Here is a 25985-nt window from a genome sequence, read left to right on the forward strand (position 1 = left end):
TACTATTTTCAATAGAGTATTCTCTACTATAATAATATATTTTAATACTATTTTCAATAGAGTATTCTCTACTATAATAATACATTTTAATACTATATTCAATAGGGTATTCTCTACTATAATAATACATTTTCTGGGGTCCCTTACTATTTTCAATAGAGTATTCTCTACTATAATAATATATTTTAATATATTTTCAATAGAGTATTCTCTACTATAATAATACATTTTAATACTATATTCAATAGGGTATTCTCTACTATAATAATACATTTTATTACTATTTTCAATAGAGTATTCTCTACTATAATAATATATTTTATTACTATTTTCAATAGCCATCTTTCTGGTATTCTCTACTATAATAATATATTTACTATACTATTTTCAATAGAGTATTCTCTACTATAATAACTAGGATATTTTATACTATTTTCAATAGAGACATTCTCTACTATAATAATAGCTATATTTTAATACTATTTTCTGGGGTATTCCTACTATAATAATACATTTTATTACTATTTTCAATAGCTGGTATTCTCTACTATAATAATACCATATTTTATTACTATTTTCAATAGAGTATTCTCTACTATAATAATACATTTTATTACTATTTTCAATAGGGTATTCTCTACTATAATAATACATTTTATCTACTATTTTCAATAGAGTATTCATCTACTATAATCCCTACTATTTTATTACATTTTCAATAGGGTCCTCTACTATAATAATATATTTCCCTACTAGCTATATCTTTCAATGGAGTATTCTCTACTATAATAATCTTTTGGGGTCCTATTTTCAATAGAGTATTCATCTTTCTGGGGTCCCTACTATTTTATTACATTTTCAATAGAGTATTCTCTACTATAATAATATATTTTAATACTACTTTCAATAGAGTATCTTTCTATCCCTAATACATTTTAATACTATTTCAATAGGGTCCTCTACTATAATAATACATTTTAGGGTCCCTTAGAGTGACATAAATCTTTCTGGGGTCCCTACTAGCTGTTATATTGGGGTCCCTACTGCTGGTTTATCTCACTGGGGTCCCTAACTGGATTAGTTGAATAGATCAGTGTTCTGCTATGATTGGGGACATCTGGTGGGGTCCCTACTAGCTGAAGCCATCTTTCTGGGGTCACACTACTGACATGTGCTAGATCTTTCTGGGGTCCCTACTAGCTGACACCATCACCTGGTTCTGACAGGGCCCAGACTACTACATGGACTACATCTTTCTGGGGTCCCTACTAGCTGACACCATCTTTCTGGGGTCCCTACTAGAATAATGGGGTCCCTACTAGCATCTTGACTGGGGTCCCTACTAGCTGGTTCCATCTTTCTGGGGTCCCTACTAGCTGGTTCCATCTTTCTGGGGTCCCTACTAGCTGGTTCCATCTTTCTGGGGTCCCTACTAGCTGGTTCCATCTTTCTGGGGTCCCTACTAGCTGACTCCATCTTTCTGGGGTCCCTACTAGCTGGTTCCATCTTTCTGGGGTCCCTACTAGCTGGTTCCATCTTTCTGGGGTCCCTACTAGCTGACTCCATCTTTCTGGGGTCCCTACTAGCTGACTCCATCTTTCTGGGGTCCCTACTAGCTGGCTCCATCTTTCTGGGGTCCCTACTAGCTGATGCCATCTTTCTGGGGTCCCTACTAGCTGATGCCATCTTTCTGGGGTCCCTACTAGCTGACACCATCTTTCTGGGGTCCCTACTAGCTGATGCCATCTTTCTGGGGTCCCTACTAGCTGACACCATCTTTCTGGGGTCCCTACTAGCTGACACCATCTTTCTGGGGTCCCTACTAGCTGACGCCATCTTTCTGGGGTCCCTACTAGCTGACGCCATCTTTCTGGGGTCCCTACTAGCTGACGCCATCTTTCTGGGGTCCCTACTAGCTGACACCATCTTTCTGGGGTCCCTACTAGCTGACGCCATCTTTCTGGGGTCCCTACTAGCTGACACCATCTTTCTGGGGTCCCTACTAGCTGACGCCATCTTTCTGGGGTCCCTACTAGCTGACACCATCTTTCTGGGGTCCCTACTAGCTGACACCATCTTTCTGGGGTCCCTACTAGCTGATGCCATCTTTCTGGGGTCTCTACTAGCTGATGCCATCTTTCTGGGGTCTCTACTAGCTGATCTTTCTGGGGTCCATCTTTCTTTCTGGGGTCTCTACTAGCTGACGCCATCTTTCTGGGGTCCCTACTAGCTGACGCCATCTTTCTGGGGTCTCTACTAGCTGACGCCATCTTTCTGGGGTCTCTACTAGCTGACGCCATCTTTCTGGGGTCCCTACTAGCTGACGCCATCTTTCTGGGGTCTCTACTAGCTGACGCCATCTTTCTGGGGTCTCTACTAGCTGACGCCATCTTTCTGGGGTCCCTACTAGCTGACGCCATCTTTCTGGGGTCCCTACTAGCTGACGCCATCTTTCTGGGGTCTCTACTAGCTGACGCCATCTTTCTGGGGTCTCTACTAGCTGACTGCCATCTTTCTGGGGTCCCTACTAGCTGATGCCATCTTTCTGGGGTCCCTACTAGCTGACGCCATCTTTCTGGGGTCTCTACTAGCTGACTCCATCTTTCTGGGGTCCCTACTAGCTGACGCCATCTTTCTGGGGTCTCTACTAGCTGACTCCATCTTTCTGGGGTCTCTACTAGCTGACGCCATCTTTCTGGGGTCTCTACTAGCTGACGCCATCTTTCTGGGGTCCCTACTAGCTGACTCCATCTTTCTGGGGTCCCTACTAGCTGACGCCATCTTTCTGGGGTCCCTACTAGCTGATGCCATCTTTCTGGGGTCCCTACTAGCTGATGCCATCTTTCTGGGGTCCCTACTAGCTGATGCCATCTTTCTGGGGTCTCTACTAGCTGATGCCATCTTTCTGGGGTCTCTACTAGCTGACACCATCTTTCTGGGGTCCCTACTAGCTGACGCCATCTTTCTGGGGTCTCTACTAGCTGACTGCCATCTTTCTGGGGTCCCTACTAGCTGATGCCATCTTTCTGGGGTCCCTACTAGCTGACACCATCTTTCTGGGGTCTCTACTAGCTGATGCCATCTTTCTGGGGTCCCTACTAGCTGATGCCATCCATCTTTCTGGGGTCCCTACTAGCTGACGCCATCTTTCTGGGGTCTCTACTAGCTGATGCCATCTTTCTGGGGTCCCTACTAGCTGATGCCATCTTTCTGGGGTCCCTACTAGCTGACACCATCTTTCTGGGGTCCAATGAAAATAAGAAGAGATTACCTTTCACTCCTTTTTCTATTGACTCTCATTATTGGGTTTTCTTTCCATTCCTCCTCCTGTACCTTTCTATTTTCTCACCCATTCTATCGCCATCTTCTATCCCTTCTTTTACACATCTCTCTCTCTCTCCCACCTCTTCCTCTTCACCTTACAAAAGTCAGCCCCCCTCCCTCCTCTCCCTTCCCTCCCTCCTCCTCCTCTCCCACTCTTACCCAGACATTCAAACTTGGTCTCAGGTGTGGTGAGCAGCAGTTTTCCCTCCATGCCCATTGGTCCGGCACAGCGGGCGATGCCAGGCTCCTTGTACCCACTCTTCACCCAGCCAGACAGCCAGCGCAGATGACAGTCACAGTACAGGGGGTTGGCACCGATTGCCCTGGGGGTTCGAGGTCAAAGATCCGGGTGGAAGGGTTAAGGTCAGTCGCTCAATTAACCAATTAGACTGACAGCCAATTCAGATGAACGTCAGGTAGACAAGTACAGGCATGCTCTGAATGTGGTGTAATACTTTCACCTACCACAAGAGGGGGTCGTCTTGCCTCAAATACAGTTAAAGCTGCAATATGTACATTTTTGGCCATTCTAATTGAAAGCAAGTCTAAGAACCAGGAAATATAAAAGCAATTTCTGCATAGTGCACCTTTAAGTTCCATCACTTTAACATGAGAGACTGAATAGGAAGGGAATCAGAGCATTTCTGTTGAAAGTTGTCATTGGATAGCAACCTGTTCTGGGGGCAGTTCCTCCACATACAACACTATAATTAACCCCTGTAAGGATCTGTATAAAAAAAACTAAATGTTTCTATTCAGTGATGTTGAATGTCTGGGAACCTCTGTACCACCGCATGTTACAGTACATCAATGGAACTAGATGTGTTAGTGTGTGAGGTAGAGTATTACATTAATAACCCAGGCTAACCTGCTGTATCCCCTGTTTCTCTCTTTACTCTCAACACAAGGTCAACAGACATGGACGTCTGTAGTGACACGATCCCTCCCTCCCTTTCTCTCCTCCATCAATCCTTCACTCCGACCCTTTTAGCTTGTCCCAGACAGGTCACGCTTCCTCGAACACACCACTGGACACACACACACACACACACACACACACACACACACACACACACACACACACACACACACACACACACACACACACACACACACACACACACACACACACACACACACACACACACACACACACACACACACACACACACACACACGCACACACACACACACACACACACACACACACACACACACACACACACACACACACACACACACACACACACACACACACACACACACACACCTCCCTCCCTCCCTCCCTCCCTCAGTCATGCGTGTCTTTATTGCCAATCCAATACCATGCCCTCTGACTGGGAAAGCACTTGACTCTGACACAGATAGGAGAGGGTGCAGGCGGTCACTGCTAAGCGTGCTGAGTGGGATAATGTGCACACACACGGGACAAATACACACAGGAAACACACACTCACAGGTGAGACAGGGAGGCCACATCACTGAAGATCCCCTCCAGTAGTTCAGAGATGTCGTTACCATGAAGAGATCTGGGAAAGAGAAACACAAAACATATTATTATTAAGGCTCTGTGTGTGTGTCTGTGAGGGGGGGGGGTTGGCCCTTACAGTAGTCTGAGAGAGCGTAGTCCAGCCAGGGCCAGAGGAGGGATGCAGCGTAGAGAGTTGTAACTCAGGATGCTGGAACACAAGAACACAGTCAGGAGAAGAACACACAGAGACACTTATTACATGATGAACATTCTACAGTTCTATTATAACATTCTGTGACAGTACACTAGTCTAGATACAGTGTGAGGATGAACATTCTACAGTTCTATTATAACATTCTATGACAGTACACTAGTCTAGATACAGTGTGAGGATGATGAACATTCTACAGTTCTAATATAACATTCTATGACAGTACACTAGTCTAGATACAGTGTGAGGAGGATGAACATTCTACAGTTCTAATATAACATTCTATGACAGTACACTAGTCTAGATACAGTGTGAGGATGATGAACATTCTACAGTTCTAATATAACATTCTATGACAGTACACTAGTCTAGATACAGTGTGAGGATGAACATTCTACAGTTCTAATATAACATTCTATGACAGTACACTAGTCTAGATACAGTGTGAGGATGAACATTCTACACTTCTAATATAACATTTTATGACAGTACACTAGTCTAGATACAGTGTGAGGATGATGAACATTCTACAGTTCTATTATAACATTCCATGACAGTACACTAGTCTAGATACAGTGTGAGGATGATGAACATTCTACAGTTCTAATATAACATTCTATGACAGTACACTAGTCTAGATACAGTGTGAGGATGATGAACATTCTACAGTTCTAATATAACATTCTATGACAGTACACTAGTCTAGATACAGTGTGAGGATGATGAACATTCTACAGTTCTAATATAACATTCTATGACAGTACACTAGTCTAGATACAGTGTGAGGAGGATGAACATTCTACAGTTCTAATATAACATTCTATGACAGTACACTAGTCTAGATACAGTGTGAGGATGATGAACATTCTACAGTTCTAATATAACATTCTATGACAGTACACTAGTCTAGATACAGTGTGAGGAGGATGAACATTCTACAGTTCTAATATAACATTCTATGACAGAACACTAGTCTAGATAAAGTGTGAGGATGAACATTCTACAGTTCTAATATAACATTCTATGACAGTACACTAGTCTAGATACAGTGTGAGGAGGATGAACATTCTACAGTTCTAATATAACATTCTATGACAGAACACTAGTCTAGATACAGTGTGAGGAGGATGAACATTCTACAGTTCTAATATAACATTCTATGACAGTACACTAGTCTAGATACAGTGTGAGGAGGATGAACATTCTACAGTTCTAATATAACATTCTATGACAGTACACTAGTCTAGATACAGTGTGAGGAGGATGAACATTCTACAGTTCTAATATAACATTCTATGACAGTACACTAGTCTAGATACAGTGTGAGGATGAACATTCTACAGTTCTAATATAACATTCTATGACAGTACACTAGTCTAGATACAGTGTGAGGATGATGAACATTCTACAGTTCTAATATAACATTCTATGACAGTACACTAGTCTAGATACAGTGTGAGGATGATGAACATTCTACAGTTCTAATATAACATTCTATGACAGTACACTAGTCTAGATACAGTGTGAGGATGATGAACATTCTACAGTTCTAATATAACATTCTATGACAGTACACTAGTCTAGATACAGTGTGAGGATGATGAACATTCTACAGTTCTAATATAACATTCTATGACAGTACACTAGTCTAGATACAGTGTGAGGATGATGAACATTCTACAGTTCTAATATAACATTCTATGACAGAACACTAGTCTAGATACAGTGTGAGGATGATGAACATTCTACAGTTCTAATATAACATTCTATGACAGTACACTAGTGTAGATACAGTGTGAGGATGATGAACATTCTACAGTTCTAATATAACATTCTATGACAGTACACTAGTCTAGATACAGTGTGAGGAGGATGAACATGAGGAGAAGTATTTTCAAGAGAATACATATATTGTTGTTTAACCTTTTTGTTCTTCAGATAATTGTCTTCTGATTAATTATTGTGTGTTTGTTTTTCCTGTGTGTGTGTGTGTGTGTGTGTGTGTGTGTGTGTGTGTGTGTGTGTGTGTGTGTGTGTGTGTGTGTGTGTGTGTGTGTGTGTGTGTGACTCACAGGGTGGTGAGCTGGCTCATATTGGAGAAGGAGGAGTCAGACAGGGAGCTGATTCTGTTGTTACTCAGATCTCTGGAACAGCAAGGGTTAAAAACAACCACTACTTAAACAGAATGACTTTCTGTTAAAAACAACCAACACATTAGTTATCTACAGTTATCCAGTTAGATCCACATAGTGCCATTTGGAAAGTATTCAGACCCTTTCACTTTTTCCACATTTTGTTACGTTAAAGACATATTCTAAAATTGATTAAATATATATTTTTCCTCAGCAATCTACACACAATACCCTGTGATGACAAAATTAAAATAGTTTTTAGATTTATTTTCAAATTATTTTATTTTATATATTTTTTAACATATTTACACAAGTATTCAAACCGTTTGCTATGAGATTCCAAATTGAGCTCAGCTGCATCCTGTTTTCATTGATCATCCTTGAGCTGTTTCTATAGCTTGATTGGAGTCCACCTGTGGTAAATTCAATTGATTGGACATGATTTGGAAAGGCACCTGTCTATATAAGGTCCCACAGTTGACAGTGCATGTCAGAGCAAAAACTAAGCCATGAGGTTGAAAGAATTGTCCGTAGAGCTCTGAGACAGGATTGTTTCAAGGCACAGATCTGGGGGAGGGTACCAAAAAATGTCTGCAGCATTGAAGGTCCCCAAGAAAGGACACAGTGGCCTGCATCATCATTTGGAACCACCAAGAATCTTCCTAGAGCTGGCCGCCCAGACAAACTGAGCAATCGGGGGAGAAGCGCCTTGGTCAGGGAGGTGACTAAGAACCCGATGGTCACTCTGACGGAGCTCCTCTGTGGAGATGGGAGAACCTTCCAGAAGGACAACCATCTCTGCAGCACTCTACCAAACAGGCCATTATGGTAGAGTGGCCACTTCTCAGTAAAAGTCACATGAAAGTCAGCTTGGAGTTTTCCAAAAGGCACATAAAGGACTCTCAGACCATGAGAAACAAGATGCTCTGGTCTGATGAAACCAAGATTGAACTATTTGGCCTGAATGCCAAGTATCACGTCTGGAGGCAACCTGGCACCATCCCTACGGTGAAGCATGGTGGTGGCAGCATCATGCTGTGGGGATGTTTTTCAGCGGCAGGGACTGGGAGACTCTGGAGAGACCTGAAAATAACTGTGCAGCAACGCTCCCCATCCAACCTAACAGCGCATAAGAGGATCTGTAGAGAGGAATGGGAGAAACTCCCCAAATACATACCCCAAAAGACTGGAGGCTGTAATCGCTGCCAAAGGTGTTTCAACAAAGTACTGAGTAAGGGGTCTGAATACTTACGCACATTTTATATTTCAGTTTTTTGCTTTGTCATTTTGGGGTATTGTGTCTAGATTGATGAGGGGGAAAATGATTTAATTAATTTTAAAATAAGGCTGTAACATAACAAAATGTGGAAAAAGTCAAGGGGTCTGAATACTTTCCGAATGCACTGTAGTCTGTGTCCCAATTAGATGGCACCCTATCCCCTTTATAGGGCACTACTTTTGACTAGAGCCTGGGCAATTGTCAAAAGTAGTGCACTACATAGGGAATGGGGTGCCATCTGAGACGTATCCATCCTGTTAATGCAGTTTAATACCCATCATCAGACACTCAGCAGCAACCCTCCTCCTATACACTTCATATCCCATCTCAACAGAATAAAGGCTTTTTGTGTCAAATGGAGGTGTTAAGTGAATAACCATTAACCCACTGTAGTCTATCAGAGGTAGCTATGAGCTGGTGTATTGTGGATTGGATAATGCTGTTGTTGACTGGAGTGGAGTCAAGTGCAGAGCAGGCTCCATATCGCCACCTGGTGGTTATGGTTACACATTGGACTGTAGAGAAACCTTTAGAACAGTTCTGGTCCTAGAGAGCTACATTGTGTATGTGTTTTTGTTCCAGCACAGCTCTAAAACAACCGATTAAGCTAATGAAGGTCTGTTGTGCTGGGTTGTAACAGAAACCTGTACACCTGTAAACCTGGACAACTACAAATACCTGGGTGTCTAGTTGGACTGTAAACCTGGACAACTACAAATACCTGGGTGTCTAGTTGGACTGTAAACCTGGACAACTACAAATACCTAGGTGTCTGGTTAGACTGTAAACCTGGACAACTACAAATACCTGGGTGTCTGGTTGGACTGTAAACCTGGACAACTACAAATACCTGGGTATCTGGTTAGACTGTAAACCTGGACAACTACAAATACCTGGGTGTCTGGTTAGACTGTAAACCTGGACAACTACAAATACCTGGGTGTCTGGTTAGACTGTAAACCTGGACAACTACAAATGCCTGGGTGTCTGGTTACACTGTAAACCTGGACAACTACAAATACCTGGGTGTAGTAAACCTGGACAACTACAAATACCTGGGTGTCTGGTTACACTGTAAACCTGGACAACTACAAATACCTGGGTGTCTGGTTACACTGTAAACCTGGACAACTACAAATACCTGGGTGTCTGGTTAGACTGTAAACCTGGACAACTACAAATATACCTGGGTGTCTGGTTGGACTGTAAACCTGGACAACTACAAATACCTGGGTGTCTGGTTAGACTGTAAACCTGGACAACTACAAATACCTGGGTGTCTGGTTAGACTGTAAACCTGGACAACTACAAATACCTGGGTGTCTGGTTGGACTGTAAATCTGGACAACTACAAATACCTGGGTGTCTGGTTAGACTGTAAACCTGGACAACTACAAATACCTGGGTGTCTGGTTAGACTGTAAACCTGGACAACTACAAATACCTGGGTGTCTGGTTAGACTGTAAACCTGGACAACTACAAATACCTGGGTGTCTGGTTACACTGTAAACTGGGACAACTACAAATACCTGGGTGTAGTAAACCTGGACAACTACAAATACCTGGGTGTCTGGTTAGACTGTAAACCTGGACAACTACAAATACCTGGGTGTCTGGTTAGACTGTAAACCTGGACAACTACAAATACCTGGGTGTCTGGTTAGACTGTAAACCTGGACAACTACAAATACCTGGGTGTCTGGTTAGACTGTAAACTCTCCTTCCAGACTCACATTAAGCATCTCCAATCCAAAATTAAATCTACAATCGGCTTCCTATTTTGCAACAAAGCATCCTTCACTCATGCTGCCAAACGTACCCTCGTAAAACTGACCATCCTACCGATCCTCGACTTCGGCGATGTCATTTACAAAATAGCCTCCAACACTCTACTCAACAAATTGGATGCAGTCTATCACAGTGCCATCCGTATTGTCACCAAATCCCCCCATACTACCCAGCACTGCGACCTGTATGCTCTCGTTGGCTGGCCCTAGCTTCATACTTGTCGCCAAACCCACTGGCTCCAGGTCATCTACAAGTCTGCTAGGTAAAGCCCCGCCTTATCTCAGCGCACTGGTCGCCATAGCAGCACCCACCCGTAGCACGCACTCCAGAAGGTATATCTCACTGGTCACCCCCAAAGCCAATTCCTCCTTTGGTCGTCTTTCCTTCCAGTTCTCTGCTGCCAATGACTGGAACGAACTGCAAAAATCATTGAAGCTGGAGACTCATATCTCCCTCGCTAGCTTTAAGCACCAGCTGTCAGAGCAGCTCACAGATCACTGCACCTGTACATAGCCCATCTGTAAATAGCCCATCCAACTACCTCATCCCCACACTGTATTTATTTATTTATCTTGCTCCTTTGCACCCCAATATCTCTACATGCACATTCATCTCTGCACATCTACCATTCCAGTGTTTAATTGCAAATACTTTGCCACTATGGCCTATTTATTGCCTTACCTCCCTTATCCTACCTCATTTAAACTCACTGTATATATACTTTTTCTACTGTATTATTGACTGTATGTTGGTTTATTCCATATTTCTGTGTTGTTGTTTGTGTCGCACTGCTTTGCTTTATCTTGGCCAGGTTGCAGTTGTAAATGAGAACTTGTTCTCAACTAGCTACCTGGTTAAATAAAGGTGAAATATAATGAATAAAACACTCTGTAGGGACCAGGACCATGGTTGGTGACCTCTAGGGCACAGTACACCTTAGTACAGTACGGTATCAGTGAGAGGATCAGTAACACAGTAATGGGGACCTAAGCCCAGGAACACCACTGACCATGCAGTAACAGACACAGTAACAGACAGTAATGGTTAACTCACACCAGACACACTAACAGACAGTAATGGTTAACTCACAACAGACAGTAATGGTTAACTCACACCAGACACTCACAACAGACACACTAGCAGACACACTAACAGACAGTAATGGTTAAATCACAACAGACAGTAATGGTTAACTCACAACAGACACACTAACAGACAGTAATGGTTAACTCACAACAGACACACTAACAGACAGTAATGGTTAACTCACAACAGACAGTAATGGTTAACTCACAACAGACACACTAACAGACAGTAATGGTTAACTCACAACAGACACACTAACAGACAGTAATGGTTAACTCACAACAGACAGTAATGGTTAACTCACAACAGACACACTAACAGACAGTAATGGTTAACTGACAACAGACACACTAACAGACAGTAATGGTTAACTGACAACAGACACACTAACAGACAGTAATGGTTAACTGACAACAGACACACTAACAGACAGTAATGGTTAACTCACAACAGACACACTAACAGACAGTAATGGTTAACTCACAAAAGACAGTAATGGTTAACTCACAACAGACACACTAACAGACAGTAATGGTTAAATCACAACAGACACACTAACAGACACACTAACAGACAGTAATGGTTAACTCACAACAGACACACTAACAGACAGTAATGGTTAAATCACAGCAGACAGTAATGGTTAACTCACAACAGACACACTAACAGACAGTAATGGTTAACTCACAACAGACACACTAACAGACAGTAATGGTTAACTCACAACAGACACACTAACAGACAGTAATGGTTAACTCACACCAGACACACTAACAGACAGTAATGGTTAACTCACAACAGACACACTAACAGACAGTAATGGTTAAATCACAACAGACAGTAATGGTTAACTGACAACAGACACACTAACAGACAGTAATGGTTAAATCACAACAGACACACTAACAGACAGTAATGGTTAACTCACAACAGACACACTAACAGACAGTAATGGTTAACTCACAACAGACACACTAACAGACAGTAATGGTTAACTCACAACAGACACACTAACAGACAGTAATGGTTAACTCACAACAGACACACTAACAGACAGTAATGGTTAACTGACAACAGACACACTAACAGACAGTAATGGTTAACTGACAACAGACACACTAACAGACAGTAATGGTTAAATCACAACAGACACACTAACAGACAGTAATGGTTAACTCACAACAGACACACTAACAGACAGTAATGGTTAACTCACAACAGACACACTAACAGACAGTAATGGTTAACTCACAACAGACACACTAACAGACAGTAATGGTTAACTCACAACAGACACACTAACAGACAGTAATGGTTAACTCACAAAAGACAGTAATGGTTAACTCACAACAGACACACTAACAGACAGTAATGGTTAAATCACAACAGACACACTAACAGACACACTAACAGACAGTAATGGTTAACTCACAACAGACACACTAACAGACAGTAATGGTTAAATCACAGACAGACAGTAATGGTTAACTCACAACAGACACACTAACAGACAGTAATGGTTAACTCACAACAGACACACTAACAGACAGTAATGGTTAACTCACAACAGACACACTAACAGACAGTAATGGTTAACTCACAACAGACACACTAACAGACAGTAATGGTTAACTCACAACAGACACACTAACAGACAGTAATGGTTAAATCACAACAGACAGTAACAGACAAATGGTTAACTGACAACAGACACACTAACAGACAGTAATGGTTAAATCACAACAGACACACTAACAGACAGTAATGGTTAACTCACAACAGACACACTAACAGACAGTAATGGTTAACTCACAACAGACACACTAACAGACAGTAATGGTTAACTCACAACAGACACACTAACAGACAGTAATGGTTAACTGACAACAGACACACTAACAGACAGTAATGGTTAACTCACAACAGACACACTAACAGACAGTAATGGTTAACTGACAACAGACACACTAACAGACAGTAATGGTTAACTGACAACAGACACACTAACAGACAGTAATGGTTAACTGACAACAGACACACTAACAGACAGTAATGGTTAACTCACAACAGACACACTAACAGACACACTAACAGACAGTAATGGTTAAATCACAACAGACACACTAACAGACAGTAATGGTTAACTGACAACAGACACACTAACAGACAGTAATGGTTAAATCACAACAGACACACTAACAGACAGTAATGGTTAACTCACACCAGACACACTAACAGACAGTAATGGTTAACTCACAACAGACACACTAACAGACAGTAATGGTTAACTCACAACAGACACACTAACAGACAGTAATGGTTAACTCACACCAGACACACTAACAGACAGTAATGGTTAACTCACACCAGACACACTAACAGACAGTAATGGTTAACTCACAACAGACACACTAACAGACAGTAATGGTTAACTCACAACAGACACACTAACAGACACACTAACAGACAGTAATGGTTAACTCACACCAGCTGCAGGTGTTTGAAGGTGGACAGTTCCCTGGGCACCATGCTGAACTGGTTCCCATCCAGATACCTGAGAGGAGGAGGAGGAGGAGGAGGAGAAGGAGACTGTGGTTAAACAAAGTAACTAAGTTATACAAGCTATTAGTCAGTAAGCCGTGTCCTAGCCAGAACAGACTACAGGGTTATACCTACCTATTAGTCAGTAAGCCTTGTCCTAGCCAGAACAGACTACAGGGTTATACCTACCTATTAGTCAGTAAGCCTTGTCCTAGCCAGAACAGACTACAGGGTTATACCTACCTATTAGTCAGTAAGCCTTGTCCTAGCCAGAACAGACTACAGGGTTATACCTACCTATTAGTCAGTAAGCCTTGCCCTAGCCAGAACAGACTACAGGGTTATACCTACCTATTAGTCAGTAAGCCTTGCCCTAGCCAGAACAGACTACAGGGTTATACCTACCTATTAGTCAGTAAGCCTTGTCCTGGCCAGAACAGACTACAGGGTTATACCTACCTATTAGTCAGTAAGCCTTGCCCTAGCCAGAACAGACTACAGGGTTATACCTACCTATTAGTCAGTAAGCCTTGTCCTGGCCAGAACAGACTACAGGGTTATACCTACCTATTAGTCAGTAAGCCTTGTCCTAGCCAGAACAGACTACAGGGTTATACCTACCTATTAGTCAGTAAGCCTTGTCCTAGCCAGAACAGACTACAGGGTTATACCTACCTATTAGTCAGTAAGTCTTGTCCTAGCCAGAACAGACTACAGGGTTATACCTACATATTAGTCAGTAAGCCTTGTCCTAGCCAAAACAGACTACAGGGTTATACCTACCTATTAGTCAGTAAGCCTTGTCCTGGCCAGAACAGACTACAGGGTTATACCTACCTATTAGTCAGTAAGCCTTGTCCTAGCCAGAACAGACTACAGGGTTATACCTACCTATTAGTCAGTAAGCCTTGTCCTGGCCAGAACAGACTACAGGGTTATACCTACCTATTAGTCAGTAAGCCTTGTCCTAGCCAGAACAGACTACAGGGTTATACCTACCTATTAGTCAGTAAGCCTTGCCCTAGCCAGAACAGACTACAGGGTTATACCTACCTATTAGTCAGTAAGCCTTGTCCTGGCCAGAACAGACTACAGGGTTGCAGATCTCTAAGACCTAACCCCAAGTACCCTTCCCTTTGTCTCCTGACCCCTGACCTCTAACCCCAGTCTGTGACTTACAGTTCAGTGACGTTGCGGGGCAACCCCTTGGGCAGGGCCTGGAGGTGTTTGTTACTACAGCGGACCACTGTCTCTGTACAGGTACACTCAGTGGGACACTGAGGACGAGCTACACAGCTACTCTCCTCCAATACTGCACCTGGGAGAGAAGGGAGACTACTTTAAATATTTTGAAATGTAATATACTTCTATCACTTTCGATCAATGAAATTATAAAATCTCTGTGTCCTTGTGTTTCTGCGTGAGTCCATGTGTGTGTGTGTGTGTGTGTGTGTGTGTGTGTGTGTGTGTGTGTGTGTGTGTGTGTGTGTGTGTGTGTGTGTGTGTGTGTGTGTGTGTGTGTGTGTGTGCGTGTCGTACCGTCGTCGCAGCGGAAGTCTGGTGCTGCTACGTCCTGTAGTGGGATCTCTCTGAGGAAGGAGGGGCTCTGGCAGCGAGGGTTCCCCGTTACGATTCGTCTAGAACGAAGCCACGCCCCCAACCACGCCAGACGACAGTCACAGTTAAACGGGTTGGCCAACAGGTTCCTGAGGGAGGGAGGAAGAGAGAGGTGGGGTTAAGAGAGAGAGGTGGGGGAGAGAGAGAGGTGGGGGGAAGGAGAATGTGTGTATGTGTGTCTTACAGTGTAGAGAGGTTGGGCAGTGTGTCGAAGGCCCCAGGCATTATGGTGTGGAGCTGGTTGTCATAGAGAGACAACAGGCGGACGTTGGTCAGACCAGTGAAGCTGCCGTTATGGATACAGCTGATACGGTTGTTCCTCAACATCCTACAACACACAGAAAGACACTGTAGTCATTGCTGAAGACAGCATTTTATATTGATGACGACAATTATCCTTCAAGACTTTTGGGTTGCAATAATTAAATCGATATTAAATAAAGATGATTGTTTGAAGAAATGACAAAGTCTCACTCAGTATGAATTTCCACGGCAAATAGCAATAAGGCACATCGGGGATTTGTGGTATATGGCCAATATACCCCAGCTAAGGATTGTGTCCAGGCACTCTGCAGTGCGTCGTGCATAAGAACAGCCCTTAGTCGTGCTATATTTGGCCATATACCACACCCCTCAGGCCTTATTACTTAAATAATTGATGATAATAATTATGATTAAGATAAAAATGGTGACTATGAAAACGATGATGATCATGATGATGATGATGATGATAATGGTGTGAGTGATAATGACGATGGTAATGATAATACTTGCGATGATAATGATGATAATTACAATGATATGCTGCAGTAGTTTATGTGTCGGGGGCCTACGGTCAGTCTGTTATATCTGGAGTATTTCTCATGTCTTATCTGGTGTCCTGTGTGAATTTAAGTATGCTCTCTCTAATTCTCTCTCTCTTTCTCTTCTCTCGGACCTGAGCCCTAGGACCATGCCTCAGGACTACCTGGCCTGATGACTCCTTGCTGTCCCCAGTCCACCTGGTTGTGCTGCTGATCCTGTTTCAACTGTTCTACATCTGCATTCCTTGCTGTTTGGTGTTTTAGGTTGGGTTTCTGTATAGCACTTTGTGACATCGGCTGATGTAAAAAGGGCTCTATAAATACATTTGATTGATTGATGATAATAATGATCATGATGCTGATAATAATGATGAAGGTGCTAACTCACAGCATGCGGACGCCGCCCATGCCCCTGAACATGGTCCCTCTGACAGAGTCCAGGTGATTGGCTGTCAGGTGGAGCTCCATGACAGACCCCGCCCCCTCAAACACTCCGTCCTCGATCTCTGAGATCTTGTTGTTGCTAAGGTTACTGAAAAACACGGATTATGCTGGTTACAAACAACAAACCAATGGTCAACTGAATTATCCAATAACATACAAGACACATGGCCTTTAATGGTTACTAATGAATAGATATGAATTCCTTTTAGAAATATTATGCCTTGTTACACCTCATCAGTAGTTACAGTATGTTAAATAATTATATTATTATTATTATTCAAATGTTTATGAATAAATGTGATGAACTAATACCCCCCAAAAATCTAAAACTAAAATTGAGAGAGCGTACATTTTCTTGAGCTGAGAGAGGGTCTTGAAGACGCCGGTGGCTTCCAGCACTGAGATGTCATTGTTGTTGAGACGCCTGAGACAGGAGGAGAAAACTGTCAGAGAACAGACAGAAAGCAGCAATAGATGACATTGTTGTTGAGACGCCTGAGACAGGAGGAGAAAACTGTCAGAGAACAGACAGAAAGCAGCAATAGATGACAGTATACTGTGTGTGTGTCCTTACAGCTCGGTGGTAGAGGCAGGTAGGTGTTGGGGGAACTTGGTGAGACGGAGGTTAGAGCAGTCCACTACGTTGGCTTCACAGCGACACTTAGCAGGACACACTGGCTTACTGTTACACTCATTATTCAGACGGGTGTCTTCTGTACCTGAACACATTCACCACACACAGAACACACTGTATTATCACATAGAACACACTGTATTATCACATACAACACACTGTATTATCACATACAACACACTGTATTATCACATAGAACACACTGTATTATCACATAGAACACACTGTATTATCACATAGAACACACTGTATTATCACATACAACACACTGTATTATCACATAGAACACACTGTATTATCACATAGTATTATCACATAGAACACACTGTATTATCACATAGAACACACTGTATTATCACATACAACACACTGTATTATCACATACAACACACTGTATTATCACATAGAACACACTGTATTATCACATAGAACACACTGTATTATCACATAGAACACACTGTATTATCACATAGAACACACTGTATTATCACATAGAACACACTGTATTATCACATAGAACACACTGTATTATCACATAGAACACACTGTATTATCACATAGAACACACTGTATTATCACATAGAACATATTATCACATAGAACACACTGTATTATCACATACAACACACTGTATTATCACATAGAACACACTGTATTATCACATAGAACACACTGTATTATCACATACAACACACTGTATTATCACATAGAACACACTGTATTAACACATAGAACACACTGTATTAACACATAGAACACACTGTATTAACACATACAACACACTGTATTATCACATACAACACACTGTATTATCACATAGAACACACTGTATTATCACATACAACACACTGTATTATCACATAGAACACACTGTATTATCACATACAACACACTGTATTATCACATAGAACACACTGTATTATCACATACAACACACTGTATTATCACATAGAACACACTGTATTATCACATAGAACACACTGTATTATCACATGTAGAACACACTGTATTATCACATAGAACACACTGTATTATCACATAGAACACACTGTATTATCACATAGAACACACTGTATTATCACATACAACACACTGTATTATCACATAGAACACACTGTATTATCACATAGAACACACTGTATTATCACATAGAACACACTGTATTATCACATATCACATAGAACACACTGTATTATCACATAGAACACACTGTATTATCACATAGAACACACTGTATTATCACATAGAACACACTGTATTATCACATAGAACACACTGTATTATCACATAGAACACACTGTATTATCACATAGAACACACTGTATTATCACATAGAACACACTGTATTATCACATAGAACTGTATTATCACATAGAACACACTGTATTATCACATAGAACACACTGTATTATCACATACAACACACTGTATTATCACATAGAACACACTGTATTATCACATAGAACACACTGAACACACTGTATTATCACATAGAACACACTGTATTATCACATAGAACACACTGTATTATCACATAGAACACACTGTATTATCACATACAACACACTGTATTATCACATAGAACACACTGTATTATCACATAGAACACACTGTATTATCACATAGAACACACTGTATTATCACATAGAACACACTGTATTATCACATAGAACACACTGTATTATCACATACAACACACTGTATTATCACATAGAACACACTGTATTATCACATAGAACACACTGTATTATCACATAGAACACACTGTATTATCACATAGAACACACTGTATTATCACATAGAACACACTGTATTATCACATACAACACACTGTATTATCACATAGAACACACTGTATTATCACTGTATTATCACATAGAACACACTGTATTATCACATATCACATACAACACACTGTATTATCACATAGAACACACTGTATTATCACATAGAACACACTGTATTATCACATAGAACACACTGTATTATCACATAGAACACACTGTATTATCACATAGAACACACTGTATTATCACATAGAACACACTGTATTATCACATAGAACACACTGTATTATCACATAGAACACACTGTATTATCACATACAACACACTGTATTATCACATAGAACACACTGTATTATCACATAGAACACACTGTATTATCACATAGAACACACTGTATTATCACATAGAACACACTGTATTATCACATAGAACACACTGTATTATCACATAGAACACACTGTATTATCACATATCACATAGAACACACTGTATTATCACATAGAACACACTGTATTATCACATAGAACACACTGTATTATCACATAGAACACACTGTATTATCACATAGAACACACTGTATTATCACATAGAACACACTGTATTATCACATAGAACACACTGTATTATCACATAGAACACACTGTATTATCACATAGAACACACTGTATTATCACATAGAACACACTGTATTATCACATAGAACACACTGTATTATCACATAGAACACACTGTATTATCACATAGAACACACTGTATTATCACATAGAACACACTGTATTATCACATAGAACACACTGTATTATCACATAGAACACACTGTATTATCACATAGAACACACTGTATTATCACATAGAACACACTGTATTATCACATAGAACACACTGTATTATCACATAGAACACACTGTATTATCACATAGAACACACTGTATTATCACATAGAACACACTGTATTATCACATAGAACACACTGTATTATCACATAGAACACACTGTATTATCACATAGAACACACTGTAATCACATAGAACACACTGTATTATCACATAGAACACACTGTATTATCACATAGAACACACTGTATTATCACATAGAACACACTGTATTATCACATAGAACACACTGTATTATCACATAGAACACACTGTATTATCACATAGAATCACACTGTATTATCACATAGAACACACTGTATTATCACATGTATTATCACATAGAACACACTGTATTATCACATAGAACACACTGTATTATCACATAGAACACACTGTATTATCACATACAACACACTGTATTATCACATACAACACACTGTATTAACACATAGAACACACTGTATTAACACATAGAACACACTGTATTATCACATACAACACACTGTATTATCACATACAACACACTGTATTATCACATAGAACACACTGTATTATCACATACACACTGTATTATCACATAGAACATTATTATCACATAGAACACACTGTATTATCACATACAACACACTGTATTATCACATAGAACACACTGTATTATCACATAGAACACACTGTATTATCACATAGAACACACTGTATTATCACATGTACAACACACTGTATTATCACATAGAACACACTGTATTATCACATAGAACACACTGTAGAACACACTGTATTATCACATAGAACACACTGTATTATCACATAGAACACACTGTATTATCACATAGAACACACTGTATTATCACATAGAACACACTGTATTATCACATAGAACACACTGTATTATCACATAGAACACACTGTATTATCACATAGAACACACTGTATTATCACATAGAACACACTGTATTATCACATAGAACACACTGTATTATCACATACAACACACTGTATTATCACATAGAACACACTGTATTATCACATAGAACACACTGTATTATCACATAGAACACACTGTATTATCATAGAACACACTGTATTATCACATACAACACACTGTTATCACATATCACATACATTATCACATGTACACACTTATCACATAGAACACACTGTATTATCACATAGAACACACTGAATCACACTGAACATTATTATCACATAGAACACACTGTATTATCACATAGAACACACTGTATTATCACATAGAACACACTGTATTATCACATACAACACACTGTATTATCACATACAACACACTGTATTATCACATAGAACACACTGTATTATCACATACAACACACTGTATTATCACATACAACACACTGTATTAACACATAGAACACACTGTATTATCACATAGAACACACACTGTATTATCACATAGAACACACTGTATTATCACATACAACACACTGTATTATCACATACAACACACTGTATTATCACATAGAACACACTGTATTATCACATAGAACACACTGTATTATCACATAGAACAACACACTGTATTATCACATAGAACACACTGTATTATCACATAGAACACACTGTATTATCACATAGAACACACTGTATTATCACATAGAACACACTGTATTATTATCACATAGAACACACTGTATTATCACATACAACACACTGTATTATCACATAGAACACACTGTATTATCACATAGAACACACTGATTATCACATAGAACACACTGTATTATCACATAGAACACACTGTATTATCACATAGAACACACTGTATTATCACATACAACATTATCACATAGAACACACTGTATTATCACATACAACACACTGTATTATCACATAGAATTATCACATACAACACACTGTATTATCACATAGAACACACTGTATTATCACATACAACACACTGTATTATCAATAGAACACATAGAACACACACTGTATTATCACATAGAACACACTGTATTATCACACATACAACACACTGTATTATCACATACAACACACTGTATTATCACATAGAACACACTGTATTATCACATAGAACACACTGTATTATCACATACAACACACTGTATTATCACATAGAACACACTGTATTATCACATAGAACACACTGTATTATCACATAGAACACACTGTATTATCACATAGAACACACTGATTATCACATAGAACACACTGTATTATCACATAGAACACACTGTATTATCACATAGAACACACTGTATTATCACATACAACACACTGTATTATCACATAGAACACACTGTATTATCACATAGAACACACTGTATTATCACATACAACACACTGTATTATCACATAGAACACACTGTATTATCACATAGAACACACTGTATTATCACATAGAACACACTGTATTATCACATAGAACACACTGTATTATCACATAGAACACACTGTATTATCACATAGAACACACTGTATTATCACATAGAACACACACACTGTATTATCATACAACACACTAGAACACACTGTATTATCACATAGAACACACTGTTTATCACATACAACACACTGTATTATCACATAGAACACACTGTATTATCACATAGAACACACTGTATTATCACATAGAACACACTGTATTATCACATACAACACACTGTATTATCACATAGAACACACTGTATTATCACATACAACACACTGTATTATCACATAGAACACACTGTATTATCACATAGAACACACTGTATTATCACATAGAACACACTGTATTATCACATAGAACACACTGTATTATCACATAGAACACACTGTATTATCACATAGAACACACTGTATTATCACATACAACACACTGTATTATCACATAGAACACACTGTATTATCACATAGAACACACTGATTATCACATAGAACACACTGTATTATCACATAGAACACATTATCTGTATTATCACATACAACACACTGTATTATCACATAGAACACACTGTATTATCACATAGAACACACTGTATTATCACATAGAACACACTGTATTATCACATAGAACACACTGTATTATCACATAGAACACACTGTATTATCACATAGAACACACTGTATTATCACATACAACACACTGTATTATCACATAGAACACACTGTATTATCACATAGAACACACTGTATTATCACACACTAGTATTAACATACACACTGTATTATCACATAGAACACACTGTATTATCACATAGAACACACTGTATTATCACATAGAACACACTGTATTATCACATAGAACACACTGTATTATCACATAGAACACACTGTATTATCACATACAACACACTGTATTATCACATAGAACACACTGTATTATCACATAGAACACACTGTATTATCACATAGAACACACTGTATTATCACATAGAACACACTGTATTATCACATACAACACACTGTATTATCACATAGAACACACTGTATTATCACATACAACACACTGTATTATCACATAGAACACACTGTATTATCACATAGAACACACTGTATTATCACATAGAACACACTGTATTATCACATAGAACACACTGTATTATCACATAGAACACACTGTATTATCACATAGAACACACTGTATTATCACATACAACACACTGTATTATCACATAGAACACACTGTATTATCACATAGAACACACTGTATTATCACATAGAACACACTGTATTATCACATACAACACACTTATCACATAGAACACACTGTATTATCACATAGAACACATAGAACACACTGTATTATCACATAGAACACACTGTATTATCACATAGAACACACTGTATTATCACATACAACACACTGTATTATCACATAGAACACACTGTATTATCACATATTATCAACACACTGTATTATCACATAGAACACACTGTATTATCACATAGAACACACTGTATTATCACATAGAACACACTGTATTATCACATACAACACACTGTATTATCACATAGAACACACTGTATTATCACATAGTATTATCACATAGAACACACTGTATTATCACATAGAACACACTGTATTATCACATAGAACACACTGTATTATCACATACAACACACTGTATTATCACATACAACACACTGTATTATCACATAGAACACACTGTATTATCACATAGAACACACTGTATTATCACATAGAACACACACATAGAACACACTGTATTATCACATAGAACACACTGTATTATCACATAGAACACACTGTATTATCACATAGAACACACTATTATCAACACACTGTATTATCACATAGAACACACTGTATTATCACATAGAACACACTGTATTATCACATAGAACACACTGTATTATCACATACAACACACTGTATTATCACATAGAACACACTGTATTATCACATAGAACACACTGTATTATCACATAGTACTGTTATCACATACAACACACTGTATTATCACATACAACACACTGTATTATCACATAGAACACACTGTATTATCACATAGAACACACTGTATTATAGAACACACTAGAACACACTGTATTATCACATAGAACACACATAGAACACACTGTATTATCACATAGAACACACTGTATTATCACATAGAACACACTGTATTATCACATAGAACACACTGTATTATCACATAGAACACACTGTAGAACACACTGTATTATCACATAGAACACACTGTATTATCACATAGAACACACTGTATTATCACATAGAACACACTGTATTATCACATACAACACACTGTATTATCACATAGAACACACTGTATTATCACATAGAACACACTGTATTATCACATAGAACACACTGTATTATCACATACAACACACTGTATTATCACATAGAACACACTGTATTATCACATAGAACACACTGTATTATCACATACAACACACTGTATTATCACATACAACACACTGTATTATCACATAGAACACACTGTATTATCACATAGAACACACTGTATTATCACATAGAACACACTGTATTATCACATACAACACACTGTATTATCACATAGAACACACTGTATTATCACATAGAACACACTGTATTATCACATAGAACACACTGTATTATCACATAGAACACACTGTATTATCACATACAACACACTGTATTATCACATAGAACACACTGTATTATCACATAGAACACACTGTATTATCACATAGAACACACTGTATTATCACATAGAACACACTGTATTATCACATACAACACACTGTATTATCACATAGAACACACTGTATTATCACATAGAACACACTGATTATCACATAGAACAAACTGTATTATCACATAGAACACACTGTATTATCACATAGAACACACTGTATTATCACATAGAACACACTGTATTATCACATACAACACACTGTATTATCACATAGAACACACTGTATTATCACATACAACACACTGTATTATCACATACAACACACTGTATTAACACATAGAACACACTGTATTAACACATAGAACACACTGTATTAACACATACAACACACTGTATTATCACATACAACACACTGTATTATCACATAGAACACACTGTATTATCACATACAACACACTGTATTATCACATAGAACTCACCGTATGATCACATAGAACTCACCGTATGATCACATAGAACACACTGTATTATCACATACAACACACTGTATTATCACATAGAACACACTGTATTATCACACAGAACACACTGTTTACATACCACCACAGACTGAGGCTGGCACTAAGACAGCATTGAATGAGCTGTATTCTGTCATAAGCAAACAAGAAAATGTTCACCCAGAGGCGGCGCTCCTAGTGTCTGGGGACTTTAATGCAGGGAAACTTAAATCCGTTTGACCAAATTTCTATCAGCATGTTAAATGTACAACCAGAGGGGGAAAAAACTGGACCAACTTTACTCCAAACACAGAGACGCGTACAAAGCTCTACCTCGCCCTCCATTTG

The 25985-nt window shown here is 39.3% G+C and overlaps 1 protein-coding gene and 1 long non-coding RNA gene across 2 annotated transcripts in view; both read right to left on the reverse strand.

The window, feature by feature from the left end:
• slit1b (slit homolog 1b (Drosophila)) overlaps positions 1–25985 on the reverse strand; it is a 191193-nt gene that overhangs the window by 22443 nt on the left and 142765 nt on the right. The window contains exons 16-27 of the mRNA XM_052526092.1: positions 17272–17416; positions 17047–17121; positions 16642–16785; positions 15635–15778; positions 15373–15539; positions 15013–15151; positions 13778–13846; positions 7079–7150; positions 4932–5003; positions 4782–4853; positions 3484–3647; positions 1300–2066 (exon numbers count right to left, since the gene is read on the reverse strand). Coding sequence (XP_052382052.1) covers positions 1300–2066; positions 3484–3647; positions 4782–4853; positions 4932–5003; positions 7079–7150; positions 13778–13846; positions 15013–15151; positions 15373–15539; positions 15635–15778; positions 16642–16785; positions 17047–17121; positions 17272–17416 — 2030 coding nt within the window. The remainder of the gene's footprint in view (positions 1–1299; positions 2067–3483; positions 3648–4781; positions 4854–4931; positions 5004–7078; positions 7151–13777; positions 13847–15012; positions 15152–15372; positions 15540–15634; positions 15779–16641; positions 16786–17046; positions 17122–17271; positions 17417–25985) is intronic.
• LOC127932421 (uncharacterized) lies at positions 9292–10354 on the reverse strand. Its single transcript, XR_008145227.1, has 4 exons — positions 9963–10354; positions 9776–9886; positions 9629–9732; positions 9292–9378 (listed from the first exon to the last, which is right to left on the reverse strand). It is a non-coding gene; the product is annotated as an uncharacterized LOC127932421 (long non-coding RNA).

The sequence above is a fragment of the Oncorhynchus keta genome, chromosome 10 (genome assembly GCF_023373465.1).
Source record: "Oncorhynchus keta strain PuntledgeMale-10-30-2019 chromosome 10, Oket_V2, whole genome shotgun sequence".
Lineage (NCBI taxonomy): Eukaryota > Metazoa > Chordata > Actinopteri > Salmoniformes > Salmonidae > Oncorhynchus > Oncorhynchus keta.